This window comes from Syngnathus acus, chromosome 15, assembly GCF_901709675.1.
Source record: "Syngnathus acus chromosome 15, fSynAcu1.2, whole genome shotgun sequence".
Lineage (NCBI taxonomy): Eukaryota > Metazoa > Chordata > Actinopteri > Syngnathiformes > Syngnathidae > Syngnathus > Syngnathus acus.
The window spans coordinates 10417646-10439825 of record NC_051100.1 but is presented as its reverse complement, the minus strand read 5'-3'; the positions used below and the strand labels follow the sequence as shown (position 1 = coordinate 10439825).

Genomic DNA, 22180 nt, shown 5'->3' with positions numbered 1-22180 from the left:
ATGAACATAGGCTGAATTGTCAGTGCCTTTCCCGCAATGTTGACAGAAGTCATTTAAAATGAACAAAACTTTGAAAAAAAGCAACTACTGTATATGAATTTGTGTATGAATTCCCTGTTTTTGTGGTTGTTCTATTGCTATTTGCGAAGCACTTTGTTATAGCTGCCCCTGTTGTAAAATGCGCAAAATAAATGAAGTTGTATTGTATTGTATTACAATACATTTTTACAATTATAATATACCAAATTGGTTGATATATCTTCAAAAGGAAATGAAATCAGCAAATGCATGTTATCACACAAGAACAACAATGTAGCATAAAACGGAAATTGGTCTGGTTAAAGTGCTCGTGTTAACAGATGGCCATAGGTGGAATGCTCTGAAGCTGCAGTTGTAATGGACACACACATGAAGTTGATGCGCTCCATGTCCCAACAGCCTTCTACAACTGTCAGCACAAGTTGCTTGACACTCACACACTCTAGCTCACCTGTAGGGATTCCTTCAACACTGCAGAGAAACACACCTCGAAAGAGACACTCGCACACCTGTGTGGTAAAGCAAGCCTAAGCAGCTCAAATCAAGCAGGAAGCGTGGGAGTAATGAGGGAGATGAGAGATACTTTTTCAATAAGATCTCCTTCCGTGCTGATACCTTCAGTCCAACATGATAGGAATATTAAAGGAAGTCCAAAGGAAAGTTTTATGAACTGAAGTGAAAAATGATCTTGTTTGTCTTCCTCTATAATGTCACAGACCAACTACTGTGTGGATCTGAGCCAAAAGAAATAAAAGGTCTCAATACTGATCTCACTGAGGATGTCTTTGAGGAAAATCCGTGTTTAAATGTAAAATTGTAGCAAATTATCTGCTTTGTTGCTTTAATGACATTAAAATTGTGTAGATGCAAAATAACAACGGACACGTTGTGTCACAAAATAAAATGTTCCAGGTCATTTTGGTGAAAAGGGGCCTTAAGATTACTGGGAAGAGATCCGATCAGTCGCCATCCGTCTCTTTCTCTTCATTCCATCCAAGCATGTCTGGACAGATATGGATGTAACGCTGGTGAAAAGCAACCTTTCAAAGCTTGAGACAAGGACAAGGAAAACAGGAACACAAATGAAAGAACAAGCAGAAAAGGCATATAAATGGAACAAAGACAAGGATAGATTTGAGGGCAGGCCGAAAGCTAGCACAGACAGTCCAGTGATGAAAAGATGGAACTTTTCAAGGTAATGGAAAAAGCAACAAGTTGACAGAGGGTGAGACAAGGGGTAAAAAAATACAGAAGTGCAACGTCTAAGAAGAAAACCACAAGAAACCTAATCAGTGCAAACTGGTGTCAATAAATGTATTCCATTGTGTTATGCTTCTTATGTAATTTTTATTCTATAAAAACTATTGTTACTTCAAGATTGAATGTCAACCACAATCATCAAGACCCTATGCTTGCAAATGTATTTATTTATCTATTTAACAGCTTTTCAGTCCACAGACGTTAAATGCACATAAATAACTAGAAAAATGCTGACAGAATGAACTTTCTTTTGTGTTAACAGAAAGAATCCATATTGGCCTTGTTTTCTTATTCAACCCAAGATATGAGCATTGCTTCAGCCCAATAAAGATGATTTGTATGAATGGCAAATAATCAGATGCCTAAATCAACTCCACTTTACAATATGAGAAAGGAATCCTTGTGAAAACCGGCACCAATATCTTCTTTTACCATCTCCATTTCCAGACTACAATCTGACGACACAATTTTGATTAAAACTGACAGAAACTGAATGTTTATGTAATAACATTAAAGAATTGGAGTAACTTCAGAAATATGTAATAATAATAAAGGGCACAATAAAAAATACAAATTTATACCAAGACTTGATAGTTCCCACAAAAACCTGGTGCAAAAGCTGAATATACTTGGACTGAATCCATCACCGGGGAACCGGGTCCTGGACTTCATGACCAACTGACAAAGAGTGTTAGGATCTGTAACATCACCTCCTTTTCCATCACTTTCATTAACAGCTTTCCCCAAGTCTGCACCCTCCTGTTAACATGACTCAGCTATGACGGCTCAGCAAAATTACCAAGCTACACACCTATGACTGCTCAGCAAAATGACCAAGCTACTAAGTGAAGTTTGCAGACACTATAGTAATAACGGGATGCATCACAAACAACAAGGAGCCCAAGTACAGAGTGGAGGAAGAACATCTGGTGGACTGCAGCAAAAATAAACTTTGACACGGTGGTGGACTTTTGGTGGAAGAGACACCTCCTCACATCCCTGCTCACTGCGGCAGTGGAAGTGGTCTCCAACTACCAAAACCTTGTGGTCTACCTTTACGAGGACTTCACCTGGAGCCTAAACACTTTCTGCCTTGAGAAGAAGGCTCACCAACCTCTCTACTTCCAGAAAAGCTTCTTTCCAGAAGCTGTTTGACTGTTAAACTGATAAGTGTAAGACCTTGTAAATAATACATCAAATTAAAGACTCTAGCTTTTACTATATCTGCTGCATCCACGGGTGCAAACCAAGAATATGCACCTCCCATATCTTTATATTTTATTCAATTTTCTGTTTTCACAAGTCTTGGGACTTACTGAGCTAAACCAGGACCTCGGGTATCAAATTTTGTGCCATATCATGTGAGAGTAAAAGCAAACGGCATGAGATGCAAAGTTGGTTGCTTTAAGAATTATTTGAAGGCAAGATGAGAAGACTGGATTTGGTGTCCATAGTGTGAGTTTTCTTTGCAACACCCACATCTGCTACTTATTTCCTGCTAATATCACTTAAGTTTTCCCTCACCCAACCTCTAGTTTATCGAGTTTGGTCAAGAGTACAAACAACACATTCAAGCACTTTTGACCAAACAAACAGTTACGGTCGATGTGTCAAATGTGTGCAGATCATTTGTAGTAAGTTGTTTTCATTCAGGCTGTGGAATGAATTAATTGGCCTCCAAAGAGTTCGAGTGTGACTCCGAGCCACGCACACTTAGCTCAACCTGGTCTGAATCTGTGGTGTGACCTAGGGTCAGATTCAGCCAATCTCAGTCATAAAAATAAATAAATAAAAAAACTAAACAAACATGGGCCATGATCCTTCCAACCATCTTCTTGCACTCATTATTTTCAAGTTTGTTGAAATGTCCACATTAAGGCCCGACAAGGGGGTAGAGCTGAAGCATGTGGCTGTTGATGGAAACACATAAACAGCACGATACACAAACATACACATGCAGCTAGACAAATAACACGAAGAGCCAAGCAGCCTGGACACAAGGATAGCACCAATGAAAGACATGTCCAAACAAGACATGACTATGAATAGGGACCCACACAAACCCACACACTCACTGCAGTCTGCAACAAGATGTGTATTTATGTAGTGGTGGAGGTCCTTTTGTAAATGTCCTGAACACGTCTGGAGTCTATGTTTTGGGGGAGATTTATACTACGTGCTGCAGTTTAAACACACAATGTCCGCTAAGGCTGTTTCACCCTAGTCAACACATAACCACAGCACCGTCTTCAAATAAAGTATCCAAGCTGTGGGGGCCCCAAGACAGCCCTCATAATCCCAACAGCAACCCACTCAACCCCTTTCTCTGCCTCGCCCAGCAATGCGTTACGGCTCCACGGATGACAGGTTAATGAGGAGAAAATATTTTTACAGGATCACATTTCAACTGACTCCTGAGAACCGATGGTATAGCTTTTATGGGGATCGGTTCACAGCTTTGGCACCTTTATCTCTTTATCACTTTCGGTCTTTACAGGCAGGCAAGCCTGACCTCCGTCTCACACTCACTGCAACTTAGCCACAACTAAGTGCAACTACAACTAAGCTCAAAAGCCAACCGCATGCTCCCAGCAATCAAAAACATCTTTCTAATTGCAGTTCAAAAATGCTTATCAAAAGATCTTAATGCACCAGGCTTTTTGGGTTTTTTCAAAAGGCGGAACAGCTCTGGCAGTTTTAAAAAATAAATAGTGGTGAATGTAATGGTAAGGCAAACACCTCTGGCTGGCAGCTAGAGGGCTCTGGATCTGCTCAGCATGACACCATCTCCAAACTCTCACTTTCAGCTCTGTGACCTTCGCACCACCCCCTCGTTGCAACCATGCTCCCACTCACACCCCGAACGGCATCGTTCAATGCACAGTGCGAGAGAATCTCCCCCTGACCTGACCCATTGAACCTTGCTCTGTCAGACCCTCACCTTGTCAGCAGTACTCCCGGAGGGTGCCAAGTGCTGGTTGCCGCAAGACCAGGTTGTAGTCTGTTAGTGATTTGTTAGATACACAACTACAAGGTAAGAAGAAAAGTGTTGATGTGGCAAAAAAGGGGATGGTAATAGTTAATTTAAAAAAAAAAAAAATGTCTCTGTTGAGAGGTACATCCACCATTGGTGGTCTTTCCCAATGGAGGAAAAACAAAGTTGGAAGATTTGTCAGAGTGGTGGGGCAGAGTGAAGTGAAAAAGCTTTACCTCAAGTCAAAAATTAATCAGAAAGGCTTTTTCTGAATGGAAATTTTTTAATTAAATGCATGTATAATGCCAACAAGTCTTGTAATAAAGCCATCAAAGACTCTGAAAGAACCGTGCTGTCATGGTTAACTCTGAATGAAACCATACTTGATGGCGTCATCTGTTTGCTTACTTTCTCACCCCAACCAAAATGGTAGTTTATTTTTGGAAAGTTGTCTATTGTCTGGAACTGTGAGAAGTATGGCACCATTCAGAATGTCTTATACAGTCAAAAAGAAAGAGGCAAAACCCCCACATTTAAGAAAACAGGCGTGTTACACAAAGATGGCTACGGGGGCAGACTCACTCACTGTCATTCTTAATCTGCCCAGATGTACAAGTGACACCGAGAATGTGAGGTCACATTCCCATACACATAACATACTGCAGGAACGGGGCCCTTGGGGGAAAATATGCATTCAGACTGCTATCTGAGACGTTTTGCAAGTTAGAACCTGCAACTCTGTACCAAGGGAGGAGACGGGTTGAGTGTGAACTACAAATATAAGGCAAAGAAAATATTTTCGAAGTTTCAATACAGACGAAAGAAAAGACCATTGTATAAAAAAGAAGGCCACTATTCAAGTTGGAATAATTTATGGATGTATTATCTCAAGTGTTGTTCATTTAGATGAACAAGAGAAGCAAGAAGAGCTGAGACCTTTGGACTCATTTAGCGTCCGACATCTTCACCTCCTGCTCTCCACAGCTCAACATCAGAAGGCCAGGGAGGGCTAGAGAAACAGGGACAAGAGCCAGGGGCGGGATGTCACGTCCATCCACAAAACCACCAGCCAAACCAGGAAGGCCCAGTGGGACACGCAGTCTCAGATTTGACAACAAAAGGGGATGGTCTGACACTGGCCAGGCAGCCGCCTTTTCTGGGCTGGCCTCCAAATCTGGAGTGACCCTGCTCTTGGGTACTGGCACTACTCAAGATTCATTTTCACGCGTTGGTCTGTTCTTGGCTAAACAGCACAACGACTTCACTTGTATGTCTAAATAATGTGGAAGTGCAAGCAAGAAAAAAAAAAGTTGAATTTTACAAAGCACACGAGCATAATATAATCTTGCCATAACTTGCTATTGTCCTACGATGTGCCAAATTAGTGTCGTCTCACGAAGATGTGACAAAAGGAAAAAAGGACGTTGGTGAGTAAAATGAGGATTCATGTTGTTCAAGAGCTTCGAGTGGAGTCCAGCAGGGTTCACTTGCTACTGCTTTTACAAGGTAAACAACAAGAATGAAATCCAGAAATGAGTAAACCTCCGATCCAATGATGCTTGATTTTAGGGGCACCCCATTGTGAACAACTTCTCAGTATGTGTGTGCATTAATGAACTGCTTTGGCTCATATGCAAATGACTAATGTAGGGAGCGAGTGTGTGAGTGTATGCAGCACAAGCAACATGTGAGGGTTTCTGAGGGAACGTAAGTGCCCAAGGTGGGAACTCGGCAACCTTCTCACCCTTTTTCTGTCTTCCTCCCCTAAAAAGGAAGAAGTGGGGAGATTCCGAGAATGATATTGCAGTTGCAGACACATAAGAACCGATATGGTGGGTTAAGGGGGAAATTCCAGCTCAGGTGCTCTGGAAACAGTAGTTTCAGACAAAACATGACGAGGAATAAGATAAGATTAATATTGATCAAAGAATTCTGTCTCTGAAAAGTAGTGGGAAGAAGTGAAATTTATTTACTCCTCTCCTTCATTAATGGCAGTTGGTTAATTATCTACCAGTATCCTCATTATTACTAATCAATGCAGTATTTACTGATCTTAATCTACTGTATTATAAATCATTTTACCTTACAGGACTAATTGCAAATAAAAATTAATACAATTGATGTTTGTAGTCAGAGTTTTTATACATACAAAAGCACTAACACCAAACAAACAACTCAATAATAAATCAGTTCACAAATAAATAATAAATAAACACCTTGTGATCGCACAACTCATTTCTGTATATATTAAAAAGCATCTCTTTCTCTCTTTTTAAATGGGATTATAAATCGACATACATTGTTTCAACCCAAACTATTTTACAGTTTGACTCCACAAATAGAAATGCAAACTCCTCTGAGTTATTTCTATGTTCATCATTTTGATTTGCATCATTAAATTATCTCCTTAAATTGTAAGACACTTTCCCTTTCAATGAATTTGCATTAAAATTTCCACTCATTTTTATATTTGAATATTATTTGTGTTATTGTATATATTTTTTTGTACTAGTCATCCACTGTTCCATAAGAATTTTTTTATTAGCATTGCCTGTAAGGAAATTGGATTTTGTGTATCTTGGATTAAGGATAATGCTTATTGCCCTCTTTTGCAGAGTCATTAGTGGATATATTGCACATGTGTAATTATTAGCCCAAACCTCAGAACTAAGTTGTAGACAGGCATGGGAACATTTTCCATGAAATAATGTAAGAACGAGCTAGCAAATGAACAAAAGACTATACAGATGTGATGATGTGATGCGAAGAATAATACCTTATACCGCATCTTGGGACAGGAGTGAATGTAAAAGCCTAGGTAGTAGTGGGACAGCTTTGGGGACTGCTTCTGTAGTTGCCTTGTGAAAGCAATCTCCCTAAAATGGAAAAAAAGGTTAACATTTTAAGATCATTGCACATTTTAGTTCCTGGGTATGTATGCATATAAGTAAACTATAGTTTATAGTTATAGTGTCACGATGTATGTTACCATATTATTGCAAATGACATTATTGGAATTAAAATAAAAATGACCAATTTATTTACTGTGTTCGTCGAACATGCAAAAAATTCTGTAAACAAATAACGTCTACAATTTCAATGATAAAATACGAACAGGATTACCCCAATACACCTTTTCAAACAGCATTTAATGCAGGTATTACGAAACAAAATTGTCCAAAACATTTAAAACCAGAACCCAAGTTGAGGAAGTAAACACCCAAACTCAAAGCTTTTCTTGTCTCGTTTCATTAGACAAAAACAATGACCTTCTCTCTATAATGGCGCTGAGCCGTTGAGCAGAAAAGCAGGTGGGAAAAGGGGAGATTTAGAACGCTGAAGATTTATACAGCGTCTTCAAATACAGTAAATGTCTTGCTTTCTTTATTCCCCCCAGTAGTCTCTTCCTTAATTGCATCCTTTTACGAAGCGTCCATTTTCTCCTTCCATCTGCCATTTCCTTCGCCATTCCATAACTAAATTCCAGCTCCTTTTGTTTCACCCTTCTTTCTACCACCTTTCATCTACCCAAATGAAGCGGGAGAATTCCCTTTCTTTCAATACTTGAGAGTGAGAGAAAGAGGCCTTAACATAAAATAGATGCTCTGAAAAATAAGACATGGGACAAAGCAGGCCAGGGGAACATGGGGGAGAGAGAAGTGGCGAAAGAGCAGGAGGAGAATATAAAAGAGCGCGTTGGAGAAAGCGAAAAGAAGGCTGAGGAGAGGGCGCTACAGCGAGGTGCTACAAGGTCACCCACTTGCTGCCAGGTTCCTGGGTTCCCATCCCCTCACTACAAAAGGCCTGAATTGAGTGGTGGTGGTGAGGGGGTCAAAAAAAGCAAGGGGTCCATTCACAAAAAAAAAACTGCAGACCCCCTCCTCCTTCTCCTTTCTCTTGAGCTCTTCACACCCCCAATCTCACTCCAATGGCAGCAGCTTGAGTTTACTATTATCCCCTCTTCAGCCATCTGACACTCCAGCACAAGCCAATTATCAAGCCCTGATGAGAGCATGCACACGTGCACACAGACACACAGACAGGGAGGTGAGGCCTCATCCGAACAAGGAAGATTTTTTTTTTTTCAAAAATGATCAAAAATGTGTTAATTAGCTGGGTAGGATGTAGAGATGACCAGTGTGTGTATGAATTTGCTGTATTTGGGGGGGGAAAGGATGCAGCAAAAATAACTACACATCACCTCGAGCAGTGCTTTCACAAAACATCATATAAACTACACAACGTGAAATTATGATGTCTCAAATTTGGTTAGGTGTAAAATCTGGGTCAGATTAGTTGAGACCACGCTTTACTACACGGAGAGATACACAGGTTAGTAATTGTACCTTCTGCCATCTAGTGGAAGAGCATTTAATTGTTCTGCCTGTCACTACACCACCAGCATATACTAGCTGCTGTGTAAACAGATTTTGTGTAGTAAATACATTTTCAGGACAATGAAGTGAAATTGCTTAAATTACTTTCGCAAATCACTGACCTAGAGAGGAAGGTCATTACTGTGAACACAGCAACAGGGGCTTTAAGGTGGTGGAACTTAAAAGTTTGAACATTTAAAAAAAAAGTCCTGTTTGACCCAAAACCTTCCATTGAAGAAGAGGAATTTTACCTTTCAGCACATCGGTGACACAAAAACAAGTCCAAACCAAGTGCTGGAAGGTCCTGTCAGAACCCACATCCAAATCCAATTTAAAATGTGTGAGAGGATCTGAAGAGGTCTGTGCTATTGCAATCTGACAGATTTGTACCATAGTGGAGGAACAAATGCTGAATGAACCAATTTGACATTAAAAAAAAGCGTAAAGTGCTCAAGGACAGTATTAGCTTTAAGTGTACAGTAACATATTTTGATCCCCACTTCCTCATTATTATTTTCAAAGTACTGCATAGTGAGGCATCAGCACCAAAATTATTTGTTACTGTATAGACAAATGTGTATAGATATGTAAATATGTATAAAATATAGATAGCGGAAAGATTTTCAAGGAAGAACATACTCAACACCACCCTCTTCAGTTTCCAAATGTGAATTACACAAGTACACAAGATCTGTTTTGGTTTTGAAAGCATAGCGATATGTCTGTGCCTATGGAATGGCAGGATGGGATTTTGAAGGCCATGAATGAAAAACCAAATATGAGACTTTTTTTGAAGGATTCGAGGACTCTCAGCATTGGCAGGAATTGCAATTGGTGACTATATTTGTGTTCTTAAAAGGAGGGTTTGAGCACAGCCAGCCAGAGCAAGTAGACCAAAGTGTAGAAATGATTAAAGATCTGAGCTCTGGTGTCTGTAAACAAGCAGGAGGACTTCAGTCCAGTGGGCTTCCTGTACTTCCTGGCCAAAACCTCCTCCAGGCCCAATCACTTTGTTTAAGTCTTGAATTCTACTTGAGACTAAAAATAAAAAGTGATGGGAAGCAGTACACTCTGAACCACCAAGGTGCCCCCCTCAACACGAGCGACGCCCACAAACACACTGTACTGTACACCATCATCATCATCAAAGCAACATCTGTGAAATATTTTAAAACGTTTCCCATACTTTATGGAAGTACATTTAACTGGAATTGCCAGAAATGCGTCTGTAGTACGCATATGTGTGCTCTAATTTCATCTTGGCAGAGAAAACTGCCACAATTGGAATTCTGCCTTTGCTAATCAAATGTGAAGACAAAGGAATGTGCCTCGCCAACATCTTATATACGTATATACTATTCAGTAAGATGCCGAAAGATACTGTATCAAAGAAAATACTTTTAGAGGGGGTGCCAATATAGAAAAGGATAAACATAGCAAAAGAGATTTCTCTAATAAAAGACAGGCAGATATAAATGATGTGATCTACCTGTGACATTTTACATTCTAAGTGTGTGCAAATTTGGCTGTTCTGCAAAATGAAATTGAAAGTGCTAAGCTCAATCAGTGCAACAAACCTGAGAGCAGAGTAGGAGCCTAGAGACAAGAAAGCAAAGTCTGGGTGGTAGTACAGGTAGACAGATGACACGCAGGTCGGCAGGATATCGATCACTCCCACTGCCACTATCTGGCCATCTAACCAGTACTGCTGATGAAAGGAGCCGTAACCCATTTCAGGACCATCATCAGAGTGCTCGGCCTGGGATGGGATAAAGAAGAAAAAAACACTGCCATTACTACAATAGTAACAGTGCAAAAGCCTTGAACTATGACTGGAATATTATCCGCAAGCACACACCTATGCATGCACACAAAGAGTCATTTCGAAATAAGACTGTCAAGACGTGACCAAAATATAAACGTTCAGTCTTAAGAGGTTTAAAAAAAAAATACTAATTACGTAAAAAATCATTGCAGCCATTTTATACATAAAGCATCTATTATTAGGGGGCAAAAGTGTTTGAAAATTTGACGCGACTCTAAATAGAACAATGGGATACCTTATATATTTGCATTAAAAACGTTTGACAGGAAATGCATGATTTATTTATTTTTTCCTGGAGATGCTTCACAGCAGCCTTGACTTTCTGCATACAGTCTGCACTTCTTCTTTGGCAAGGTAAAGCCTGCACTAATGGGTCGAGGTCAGTTTTGAATTGCTTTCACAGTATGTTTAGGGATACTATCCATACCTAGCATAAAAAAAAGAAAAAAACACATAAATCACATTCATTTTTAATTACACATCAATTGTGGTGGTGTATAAAGGTCTTATAAGAGGTTCTTTTTGCCTGCAGGCCTCACATATTATGTGTGGGGGTGTACAGTAGCCTCACTTACAGGCTGCTAATAGCTCCCAAATGTGGACTGAGTGCAATAGCAAAGCAGAGTTGGAGGAGACTTGGTACTGGCTTCAGAATCACTCCAGGAGAGAACTTTTTAATAAGAAGTCGTTATACCCGCCAGCTGTGGATCCCCGCCAAACTTTCGCCTGTATGCTTGCTCACTCTATGTGGTATTAAATAATGTGTGTTGTTGCACATACTTGTTTTTGTTCAATCTTCTAATATGACAGTTGCGGTTGATATACAGCGCACTATAATTAGCACACATGCTGTGTGTAATTTATCATAGACTATGGTTGTCTGGGTAAAAGTATTTTCTCCATCTTTGTGCTCATGAAAAAAGATGACAGTGACTCCAGTGTTTCGTCCTGGGAGTGACTTTAGCAATGTGAGATTAGAAATGCGACTGGCAGTTATCAACAATAATTGGATCTGGGATTGTTACTGTATAATATGTAATTAAGTTGCATAATGACCGAAAAAATGCATAGAGCTGTTTGAGAAGACTCTTGTGTTAGTGTATCTGCACTTCATACAAAGCTCTATGCTTTCAAAATGGAACTTTCAGCAATGTAATTATCTTCGACTTTGTTTTCCTACCATTTCAAGTCAAAATGGCAGCACTGAAATCGCTTAGTTTCTTGTCTGTCAGATCAACTCAAATCTTTTCACTTTTATGTGAAAATGCATGTATTTTTGGGCTTTATGTCAGATGCTAATGACATCAAAGCGTTGCTGTCGGTTCACTCCCCATTAGCGTTGACTAACTGGCAAGCAGCCAATAAATGAAGTATAAAAAAAAAAATAAAAAAAAACTCGAGTGTGAGTGTGTGCGTGCATGTCCATCTGTATAAGCAGGCAGCCTGTTATTTCTTGGCACAAGTTCCATGAAAAACACTGGAGTCTTTGTAAGAGGTCCCAAGAAGTTTTGGCCCTGTGTGCATGCGTGCGTGCGTGAATGTGTGTCTGTGCATATGCGTGATAATAAACGTGTTTAAAAATAAAACAGACATTTTCATCACCCCACTAAGAATATGCACCTTTTACCACAATAACCAATATTAGCACAGTAGAAGTAATAGCTTGATGTTTGTTTGTTTGTTTGTAGGGTTCATATGTTAAAGGCCGATGGATGCTCTTTTACCTACCTGCATGTCCCCTCACAGGACATCTTAATGGTTGTGTCCTTGCCACTGTAAAAACAATCTAAACTTCTCTGGAATACTTCAAACCACCCCAAAGCTCCACATACGGCCCCAAATCACTCGCATATGGCCAAAAAACTGGACCGAGTATGCAGTACGCTATGACAGTGAAGTGGTTGTGTCCTCTTTTAATCTGATTCATACATATTTGGGTTGAGCATCCCTTTCTGAGGTCATTTCTTATTGTGGGAGTGTCAGTCACAAACTCTGTGCCACATGATTACCTACTGGAAAATTAATTATGATTGCACAGTACTGATGCTGCCAGTTCTCTCAGGCCTTAAGTGACAATGTAAGAACTTCAAGCTTGAGATTCCCATTATAGTGAAATATAAGAAAAAGTATGTACAAGGAGATCATACAATGACTACAAATTGAAAGCATAAACAGTGCATATTGAATTTTGTAAGTTCTGGTGTTCATCACATTAACAGATATACAACTGAGTGTATGTGACAAATTAATTGATGTGTCAGAATATGTATTTTCAAAACGCCTGTTTTAAAAAGAAAGCTCTCAAATGTTGATGAAACTGAACAGCACCAAACAAAACATGTCCTTTATGGCTACAGTGAAATGATATTTTTTGCATACATTAGAAAGAAATACAACACAATGTGAACCACACACCCCAACATGGTGAGTGTATATATTTTAATAGCGAGCCCTCAGATTGGAAACAGATGGAAGCCGACACGCAGAGGTAGAACAGAAAAGCCACATACAATAACTCTGACATGAGTGGGGAGGACTGGGTGGGAGATCAGAGACTGGAATAAAACCGGGTTGGGCAACGGAGGGTCATGTGAGCAGAGATGGCATGTTAAATTCATCGGAGGAAAGTGAGTGAAACCAGCACATGAGGGCGGGCGTGTGCCGCGGAGTGCTTGGCTTGAACAGGCTGTTCAATGCACGTGGCAGCTTTGACGAGGTGATAAAAGCTTGTGCCCTAAAAACGCTAATGATGCTCATTAAGGAAGACCCAAGGGAAGCCACACGACCAAACTACAGGGATTATTTATGTTCACCTCAATCTAATTAACGCTGCTGTTCCAAGTATCCTTCCGGGGGTCTGAGGACCGGTGTTGCCGTACGCTATGTCCACTGGTGTTTCATAGAAGCTGAAATTCGCAAAGCTCGCTAAGTGCTCCGTGATGCCTGGCGGCAATTACATGTCACTCAACGCTACAAAGTGGACTCAAGTTTTACCATGAAAGCATTACTAGTATTTTCAAGCTGGTGGCCATGATTAGACTTAATTCATACCTAAAACTTTGTATGGATCCAGCTGAATCCAGTCAGATTTAGGTGGTGCCTAAAAAGTACCGCTCATTTTTTTGGTCAGCTATTCAAGTTGGTCAGAACACCTGGCACCTAGAACAGCAGGATTGTACTGTAGAACAGTAAATGCGATTTGCTCTGATTCGATCGTTGTTTGCCTTAATTTGAAGATGGAAAAAGATTTCATCTGATTGGTAATTGCCGATATCTCAGCTCAAATATGTCAGATCTTACTATCATTTTAAAGCAGATAAGGATTGGTGAGTCGATATGTGAACGCCATGAATGGCAAGCCTGTACAGTATAGACAGGTATATTATCTTGTACTTTATTATAGTAAAAAGAAAGGGTTGGGTTGTTTTGCAAAAAAAAAAAAAAAAGGAAGTTGGGTCCAACTTTTTAACTTGAATTGTGTTTTTGACAAAGCAAATTGAAGCGTGTATGTTTATACTTGAATATGTGCACACTGCAAACAACTGTAGTATTTTATCATTTAACTTTGGAATTAATAAAAAAAAAAAAGATTGACAACATTACGACATGTTGTCAGTGTCTGCTTAGCAAGCTTTCCGATGATACCAATCTTTTGAAAAATAGGGTTAAGCTCAACAAAGGTATGAACGTTGTGAACGCCTCACTTGCAGCTTCAGACCTTCACAGATTCACAGAAAGGCATCAAAATGGATGCTCTTTCACAACTACAGCAAAAGCGTATGCGCTTGTTTAGTATGCTTTTTATCGACTACTGTGTACAATCAACAAACGACATGTCAAATGCTAATTTTGACCTACATTATGCATGAAACGCTGGAAAAAAAATGTTTTTGGATAGTATTGGTACCTTTAAAGACCCAACAGCCATCCGTTGGATACTGAAGCACATAGCAAATGTGTCCCATTCGATCAAAGAAAAAAGGAAATTGGGTCCAACATGGGCATCTTTTCAATCCCAGTGCAATCTGGACACCACATTTCAATTTAACCTTTAACTCACTCTTCTACTCGAACTAGTTGAGATAACTCCTCTGTATGAAAAAAATAACCCCTTTCCTGTATCCCTTAAACACCACTCATTCAATTTAGCTGGAGGGCTTGAAAGTGGAGCGCAAAGCTGAGTGGCTCAATATGAAGAAGTGGAGAGGAAATTAAATTTTAATTAACCTGCTCTGTTAATGTGTTGGCAATGAAAGTAAAGCAGGGTGCGAAAAAAAGGCAATTCTAAAAGTAAACTTATTGAAAAGAGTTAATAAAGAACTGTGAAAAGGCCAAAGGAAATACATACCTCTAACGGTGAATCGCAGAGAAATCGCCGGAACTATAGTGGGACGCAGAGGAGAGAAAAAGTGAGTCATTACCAAAACATCAGAAAGAATATAAAATACATATTTCTACTAATGTCATAGAAATAAGTCAGTAATCTAAGTTTTCTCTTTACTCAACCTGGTCTTTATTTTCTCCATCCTTATAGGTCTAGGTCACTGGTGTCAAACTCAAGGCCCGGGGGCCAGATGCGGCCCGCCACATCATTTTATGTGGCCCGCAAAGACAAATTGTGCATCAAATTCGTGTGTCATTACTAGAATATCAAATTGTCTTCACTTTTAATATCTTTTTTTTTTTAAATATTTGACCAGGTTTTTACTCGTCTGATTTGAAAATGAGTTATTTGTCAGTTTGTTTTGTAGCTTTTACTGTATATAATATGAGGTGCTCATACATTTATTTGGGTTGACAGTCATAATGGCCCTCCAAAACAAACTATGACTACAATGCGGCCCGCGAAAAAAATGAGTTTGACACCCCTGGTCTAGGTACTTGGGAAAATAATTGTGGCTATTTCTTCAGGGAGCGCGAGAGTTCTTTTTCAACAAATGTTTGTTTTGCCACTGGCAGACTCACATTGCATGACAACAGTAAAGAATTTCTATTTGAGCATTTTATGCTAGGGTTGAGAGCAGTGTTTGCAGGTGATCTACATCTTGAGGACATAATTCAATAAAGAACCAGTAACAACAGAAAAGCCCTTTTGTTAATTTCTTTTTATATCATCACAACTTTTAAATGAATAGACGCATACGTATTGCCAGTCTATTTGTATCCAGGTGATAACATTTTAAAGAGATACTCCACAAAAGTAGTACACCACTTGAGTTGGCCTGGCAGTTTGTGTATTTATCCAACAAATGGCTCTTGGTGGAAAAGATTTGGACTGCTTTAGATTATGTTAATGGTGCGCTCAATTGATATTTTCATGACAAGAACAATAGTTACAATACTAAGACTGCCAGTAAACTGTAATTTTCCACAACTAACTTTAGAGTCAACACATTACCAACAGCAAAGAACCCCAACGGGCAGTACCCTCAGAAGGCAAAAACAACAACACTTTTTATTGAAAACTCACATAAAACAGTTACGAAAAACAGCTGTGGGTAATGAATTGTCATTTAAAATTTACTGTGCTAAAGTAAGTATGCATGAGTCTCATGAGTCTCCAAACAACAACTTATTCATCCATTTATTTGATTGCAAATAAAAGAAACTTTCACAAAGGCATGAATGTGTTTGTAAAAACCTTGAAATAATTGCCACCGCTCTACTTTTGCTTGTGTAGTGATTTCGCAACCACTGTCTGGTTACTGGACTACATTCAGTTCGAACTAAATAATCTTAACAAGGGTGCAATATTTCTAGCATGAACTAAGTGTGTAAAAAAAGAATATTTCCAGACCGTTTAATATGCAGGTCCGGTGACCATGGCCTGCTGTGAATACAATCCCAGTTTCCTATGTATGATGCAACCGCGTAACAGTCTGCAAACAGATTGTGTCTCGAGTACCCTCTGGAACATCCTCATTGGCAACACATGGAGCACATCACTTCCTATTTTTTCCCCTTTCCAACAGTAAACACTCATCTGCACACGATTAGAGTCTACAATGCACACATACGGTACGTATAAACACACTCATTTGTTCAGACCTAATTCCTCGGACCCTACATAATTGTGCTCTTTAAACATGGTGTGTTTTTCACAATGGATTAAACGCGCACACACAAACACACTCAGCCTATTTCTCCAAGGCTATTTAATGGTAGATTCATCTGTAATGGTGCTCACTGCACCAGATTGTAGAATAGAACCAAAATAATTAAATAAGAATAATAATAGTGAAAGAAAATCATGATTTCTTCTGTGCTATATGCCTCCATTAGATTAGATTTTTTATATGTGCCATATGAGAAAAGGCGGTGGACACAGATCTTTGTTATTGTACTAAAGTTAAACCCATTTCTTAATAGCTTTGAACATCCTACGAAACTAAAAAGATAATCTCAGTAAATTTAATATTTTCTTTTCTCCCTCACCCCATCTACTTATCCCCCTTATCACCATTCTTAGAGTTTTTGCTCCCTTTCATGTATACCTTTTTAAGTTAAGATTCTTTTCCAGGAGTGGGGATACAGTTGCAACCGTTTTTTTTTTCTCCTTCATTTCCTGACAATGAAAGCCACATGTGATGGAAGCCAGTCACGGCTCACCAAAACAGGTAGGCACGCTAAGTGAACTGTGTGCTTTGTAGTGCTTTTTAAAGCATGTGCATCAACTTTGAATGAATGTGGAAGGAATAACGCCCGTTGCCTTTCCAGGTATGGTATGACAGGAAATATATGACTTCGTCTAGGTATGGGGGGAGAAAAGAGGTGAGACAAACACTGCAAAGCAGTTCACCTCTGCCTTGCCTTCATGACAGGTTGGTTGGCATTAAAATGCATCCCATTAGCAACTGTTACAGTCAGCTACTATAAAAGTCACTACGAAAATCAGTCAAATGATGAGCCACCTTGAAAGCGGTTGCTTTACCGCTGACAATGCGCTCTTTGCTACAATATGCATCACCAAGTCTACTTGCAAAACATCTCCGACAAATTCCATGGTTATAAAACTGAGCTGAAGCTGGTTCAAGTGTAAAGCACTGGGAAAGAATCTGCCATTGCCTCCTTCCCAAGTCATGCTGCCATTACAATTAATAAATTGCTTTATTTTTTTACAAGACAAAGATTTTGGTTGTTTACTCAGCCCTACTGGCAGAAAGCTTGGGGAGTTAGTTATTTTTCCAGCCCTCAGGAACAATTGGCCTACTCAAGTTTGTGGAAAATGTTTTACAGTTCGACATGCTGACTTGACTTTATTTTCTCCATTTATTGGAGAAGGTGCACACATACTGCTCACTGCTAGAAACCATAAGAATGGTTGATATTTAATTTATTGATCACGCACTGAGGATGTAAAGCTCACATTGTTTAATGGGTCTTGGTTTAATATGCATTCTACTTTGGAATTTCACTCTTTTGCAGTCAAATTTCAACAAGAACTACACATTATAAGTAGACTAGAAGAATAGTGTAACTTTGATTGGATTTATTTACCAACAAACTGCCACAGTAAATTAAACCCAAGTAAGTATGTATATCCTACAGAGAGTGCAGAATAAAAATCGTGCAGTACCTTACTCTCACTACATTCGCTGGGGTCATCCCCATGAATGGCCATCTGGTATCGGCTGTACAGGGCCACAGACTGCTCATAGGATGCGGTAAATTGGGGGTCCTCAAAGTTGACTGGTACTAGCCTCACCTTCAAGCACAAAGTATAAAAGGGGAAACAATGAGGGTCAGCCAGTGCTGTGTTACATTGCTTGGAGGTGGATACCGCCAGAATTCACGTACAGTATATTCCTTCTTTTGCTGTAGAAAAAGAAGTCACATTTGGACAAGCAACTTGAAGATGAGGCTAGTGCATGGACCAATATGTTTTCACAGACTGAGCATTCTAACCCTTTCTCTGACTTTTCGATCAATAACCTTGACCCTTTTCATGGAAGCATATTGTCAAACTGCAATAACTCCTTTTCCACAAAGACTGCACAGTGGACCATGAACAAGACTCCAGCGCTAATCTGAGACTCCTTTCTGTGTCACTTTTATGGAGAGGCAAGCTGCTACTGTGGCATAACATTCCCAACATGATTATGTAGAATTTCCTAATAAATTTGAATTATTCTGCCCTTTTACAAGATATTCTATCCACCTAATTTAGCATGAATTTGGGCACAAGAAGGAGCACCAATGAGATTATTGTGAAAACTGGGAGGGGGTTAGGTTGTCAAGACAGCCCTCAAAATCCAAACCACAACAAATAGCCTACCGACTGACTCAAGTCGAGACACCTGGAGAAACACTGCTCTCAACCATGGCGTATGGAAACATTTTCACCTCATTATCTCCCTTTTTGGTTGTCGTTTTTTTTTTTTTTTTTTTGGACACATACATGTGATTTCAACTGAAACGTAATGGTTTTCACTTATAGTGACATCTTTGATACTCCGTGAAGAGGCATGAATCATCGACAAATATGTAGTACACTTAAGAGTAGAGACAATACGTCTCTCCCAAATAATATAAAGGACTCTTTGAAAAGACCGAAGGAATGATTGTACTCAAAATAATTCTGATTATATAACTATTATTTTGTTTTTGTTCCTCTGGATGCCTATCTATCATCTCCCACCCGCAATGGGAAGGCCAACAGCAGCTTGACCTATGCCACCCCCTGACCTGGCTCTCGGAGGGTTTGTCAGGAGGGTCCTTGTGAATTGCCATCTGGTAGAGTTTGTACACCTGGTAGGACGTGTCGAAAGAGGCTTTGAACTGCGGGCAAGGGGGATTGGCGCGCACTAGCCTCACCTTAAAAAAAACGAGCAGATAATAGTTATCAAAATGGGGAGCAGGGAGGTACAAATATTTAAAAAAGATACATTTCGAAAGCATTGTGACATGTGTAAGTGTTTCTAATACCAAGCAAATTACTATTATTCTCTTCCTCTGTGTCACTAGCCACTCCTTCAACCAGAAGCTTTTATTGGCCAAAGAAGACACTCTGTCAATTGAGTCTTCTCGGCTGATAGAATGGGGGCTTGAATCTACAGTTTAATGGATTTGGACTGAAGAAGCCTAGTCTCATGTGAATATTGGCATCCATTTTTTCGAAGTTTAACGATTCCTTATAAAAGTAAGGAAATTTCCCCAGCTCAATCTTTTTAATTATGCTCCAGTGCTGAAGATGTGTTTTGACAGGATGAACTACTTGAGGCACGCCACAAGTCACACCATAGTGGTGAGATGTTTTTGGATGTTGGGGTCGGGCTATCATAATAGTACTACATTACACAATTAGTTGGATACTTGGCTGGCCAAGAATGTTTAAATAGAGCCAAAAATATTAATGTAAGTCTAATTATAAGTTGATGAATTGAAAATGTCATCCAACTTGCACCTTTCCCTAACCATACAAGGACAAAACCCTAGTCTATAACAAAAAAATATATATATATTTTTTTTTATACTGGTGGGACAAACAAGAAGAATTACTCCGCTGAAAAATTTTCACACTAGATTTCAATATAATTTACTCACTTGACCATATTGTAAAATGGAGTTAGTTAAGGGAGCCTTTTAGACTGTGTTCCACTTCATATGAAGGCTGGTAAGAATCACATTAACTCCAAATCACTGACTTAACTATTTTGCCATCGTTTTTTTAAAATAAAAACAAATTGTAAAGCTGTGTTACCAGTGAAAATGGCATTTGAAAGCGTTATCTTGTCATGAGGGCGCAGAATTCATGTCATCACATTGCCCTCTGGTGGCTGAGAGCTGAACATCACCAGCACAAACGGACACAGGAACAATATATTGGGATACATATATACCGATTGAGTTAGTGACAAACTATAACACCACGGATTTCACAGCAGTCATGTCAAAATGTGAATGTCAATTAAGCCATCTAAATTTCAGGCAAAGCCACGCCAAACTTTTGTTTGATTTTTGCTTTTACTGCTTGACTATTGTTTTCAAATATGGTCAACATTTCACAAATATGTGGTCACAAAATCTGGATATTTTCGAATCCATTTTACTAACTAACTTACTAACAATTCTCTTGTCAGTGCTCTATGACCATTCCCAATTTGTTTCCTATGTGAAGGTCTTTTGAATAAATACAGAGAATTTAAGCATTTATTCAAAGCATTGCGTGTTCTAAATCAAAAGTCTCAATCCAGGATTGATTACAGTATTTTAGATATGAATGTCCAGGAATAATGAGACCATATTACATAAAGTACAGCATGTCAAGCGTGGCGATCAAATTACAGAAGCTGCCACTATTGGACAGTGTGCTTTTCAATATAAAGTGTTGTGCTTGGCCAGAGGTACTCATTCTGACCTAGTAAAGTTTAAGCCCCTGAATCCAGATTATTTATGCATCCTCAAGAATCCATGGGAAGGGTGTGTCAACAAAAAGACAGTGTTTGCATCTGTTTCGAGTCGTGGTTATGACCAAGAATGACGTGACTATGCCAACCTCATATTAGGTCCTTTGCCAAGGATATTTCCAAAATAATTTTGACTCCCTACTAAAGGTTAATTTTCATGTCTTTTCATTTATACTGATGTGGGATCCGTGCTTTTAATGTCCTCATCAGTGTAACGTGACCCATTCAGTGGTGTGTCTGTAATTTCATTGATTTTGATTGAAAGGGAACATGGCATTTTTCTCCCTCACTCTGTTTTGGCCAGCTAGCCTCTGTACATAATAAACATTGTGAGGTCACTGAACCGAATGATGATGGATGTAAGAATTTAGCTTTGTTGGAATCACCACGACAGACAAATGCTTCTTGCAAGTCACACAAAATCAGAATGGAAACCACTATCGCTTACCTCAAAGCAATGAGATGAAGTGTCAGGGCATGTCTCTGTGAGAAGATCTTCCAGGGTTTTGGTTTGGTTTGTCTTAGTGGCAGCAGGCGGGTTAGTGGAGGAGACCCCACCGCTGGTATGTTTCATCTGCTCCTTCTGGTGATGCCGCTCTTTCCGTAACTCTTTGGCCTTTCGGCAAGGGGGTCGGTTGGGGTCTAGTCCTATACCTGCACACCAGAGAGAGCAGACAGTAATAAAATCAATGCTCGTGTGTGTGTGTGTGTGTGTGTGTGTGTGTTGCCATTATCGTAAAAACACATTCTCCATTTTCATTATCTGCTTTTGACGTCACCCTCACATTGTGACTTATAATATTAACATTCTCTGTGGTGACGCAGTCTTGTCTCCACCCCCACCTCACCCCCTTTTCTTCTGCTCTTCCTTTTCCACCACCATCTTTTGCCAAGACCTCCCGCTCTCCGGGCATCCCGTGTCAACAGTTTACACGCCCACGTCCTGTTTGGAGCAATAAGGAAACGAGGACCATTTCCTGCCTGGCAAATTGCCAGACGCAACTATCAGTTCACTTTGCAACTAGGACAATCACGAAGTCATGTTAAGTATTACATTTGAAATATGATTTCCCATGAAAGACAGCACAAAATAAAGAAATGACACACTTTCAGGCTCCCCTGTATACGTTGACAATTTTTAAGTCTGCAAAGGGGTCAGCCAGTGTCAATTCCGGGCTCAAGTGTAGAGTTTGTTTATGCTTCTCTTCTAATTAGTGAGACGTGAGCGCAGTCTTCACACATGAAACTGTAGAACCAGAAGTGTCCCTTCCTGTGTTTAATGGGACTGTATTATCTTTAT

General features: G+C 39.6%; 1 protein-coding gene across 5 annotated transcripts in view; it reads right to left on the bottom strand.

Annotated features, from left to right (window-relative positions):
- LOC119134558 (arginyl-tRNA--protein transferase 1) overlaps window positions 1-22180 on the bottom strand; it is a 31124-nt gene that overhangs the window by 5541 nt on the left and 3403 nt on the right. For 2 of the 5 annotated variants that reach the window (XM_037271347.1, XM_037271349.1), the window contains exons 6-10: window positions 21329-21534; window positions 18051-18179; window positions 14823-14855; window positions 10227-10408; window positions 7050-7149 (exon numbers count right to left, since the gene is read on the bottom strand). In XM_037271347.1, the coding sequence (XP_037127242.1) occupies window positions 7050-7149; window positions 10227-10408; window positions 14823-14855; window positions 18051-18179; window positions 21329-21534 (650 nt within the window). Of the gene's footprint in view, window positions 1-7049; window positions 7150-10226; window positions 10409-14822; window positions 14856-18050; window positions 18180-19159; window positions 19289-21328; window positions 21535-22180 lie in introns of all 5 variants that reach the window. The other 3 variants (XM_037271352.1, XM_037271348.1, XM_037271351.1) reach the window with 3 other exon arrangements.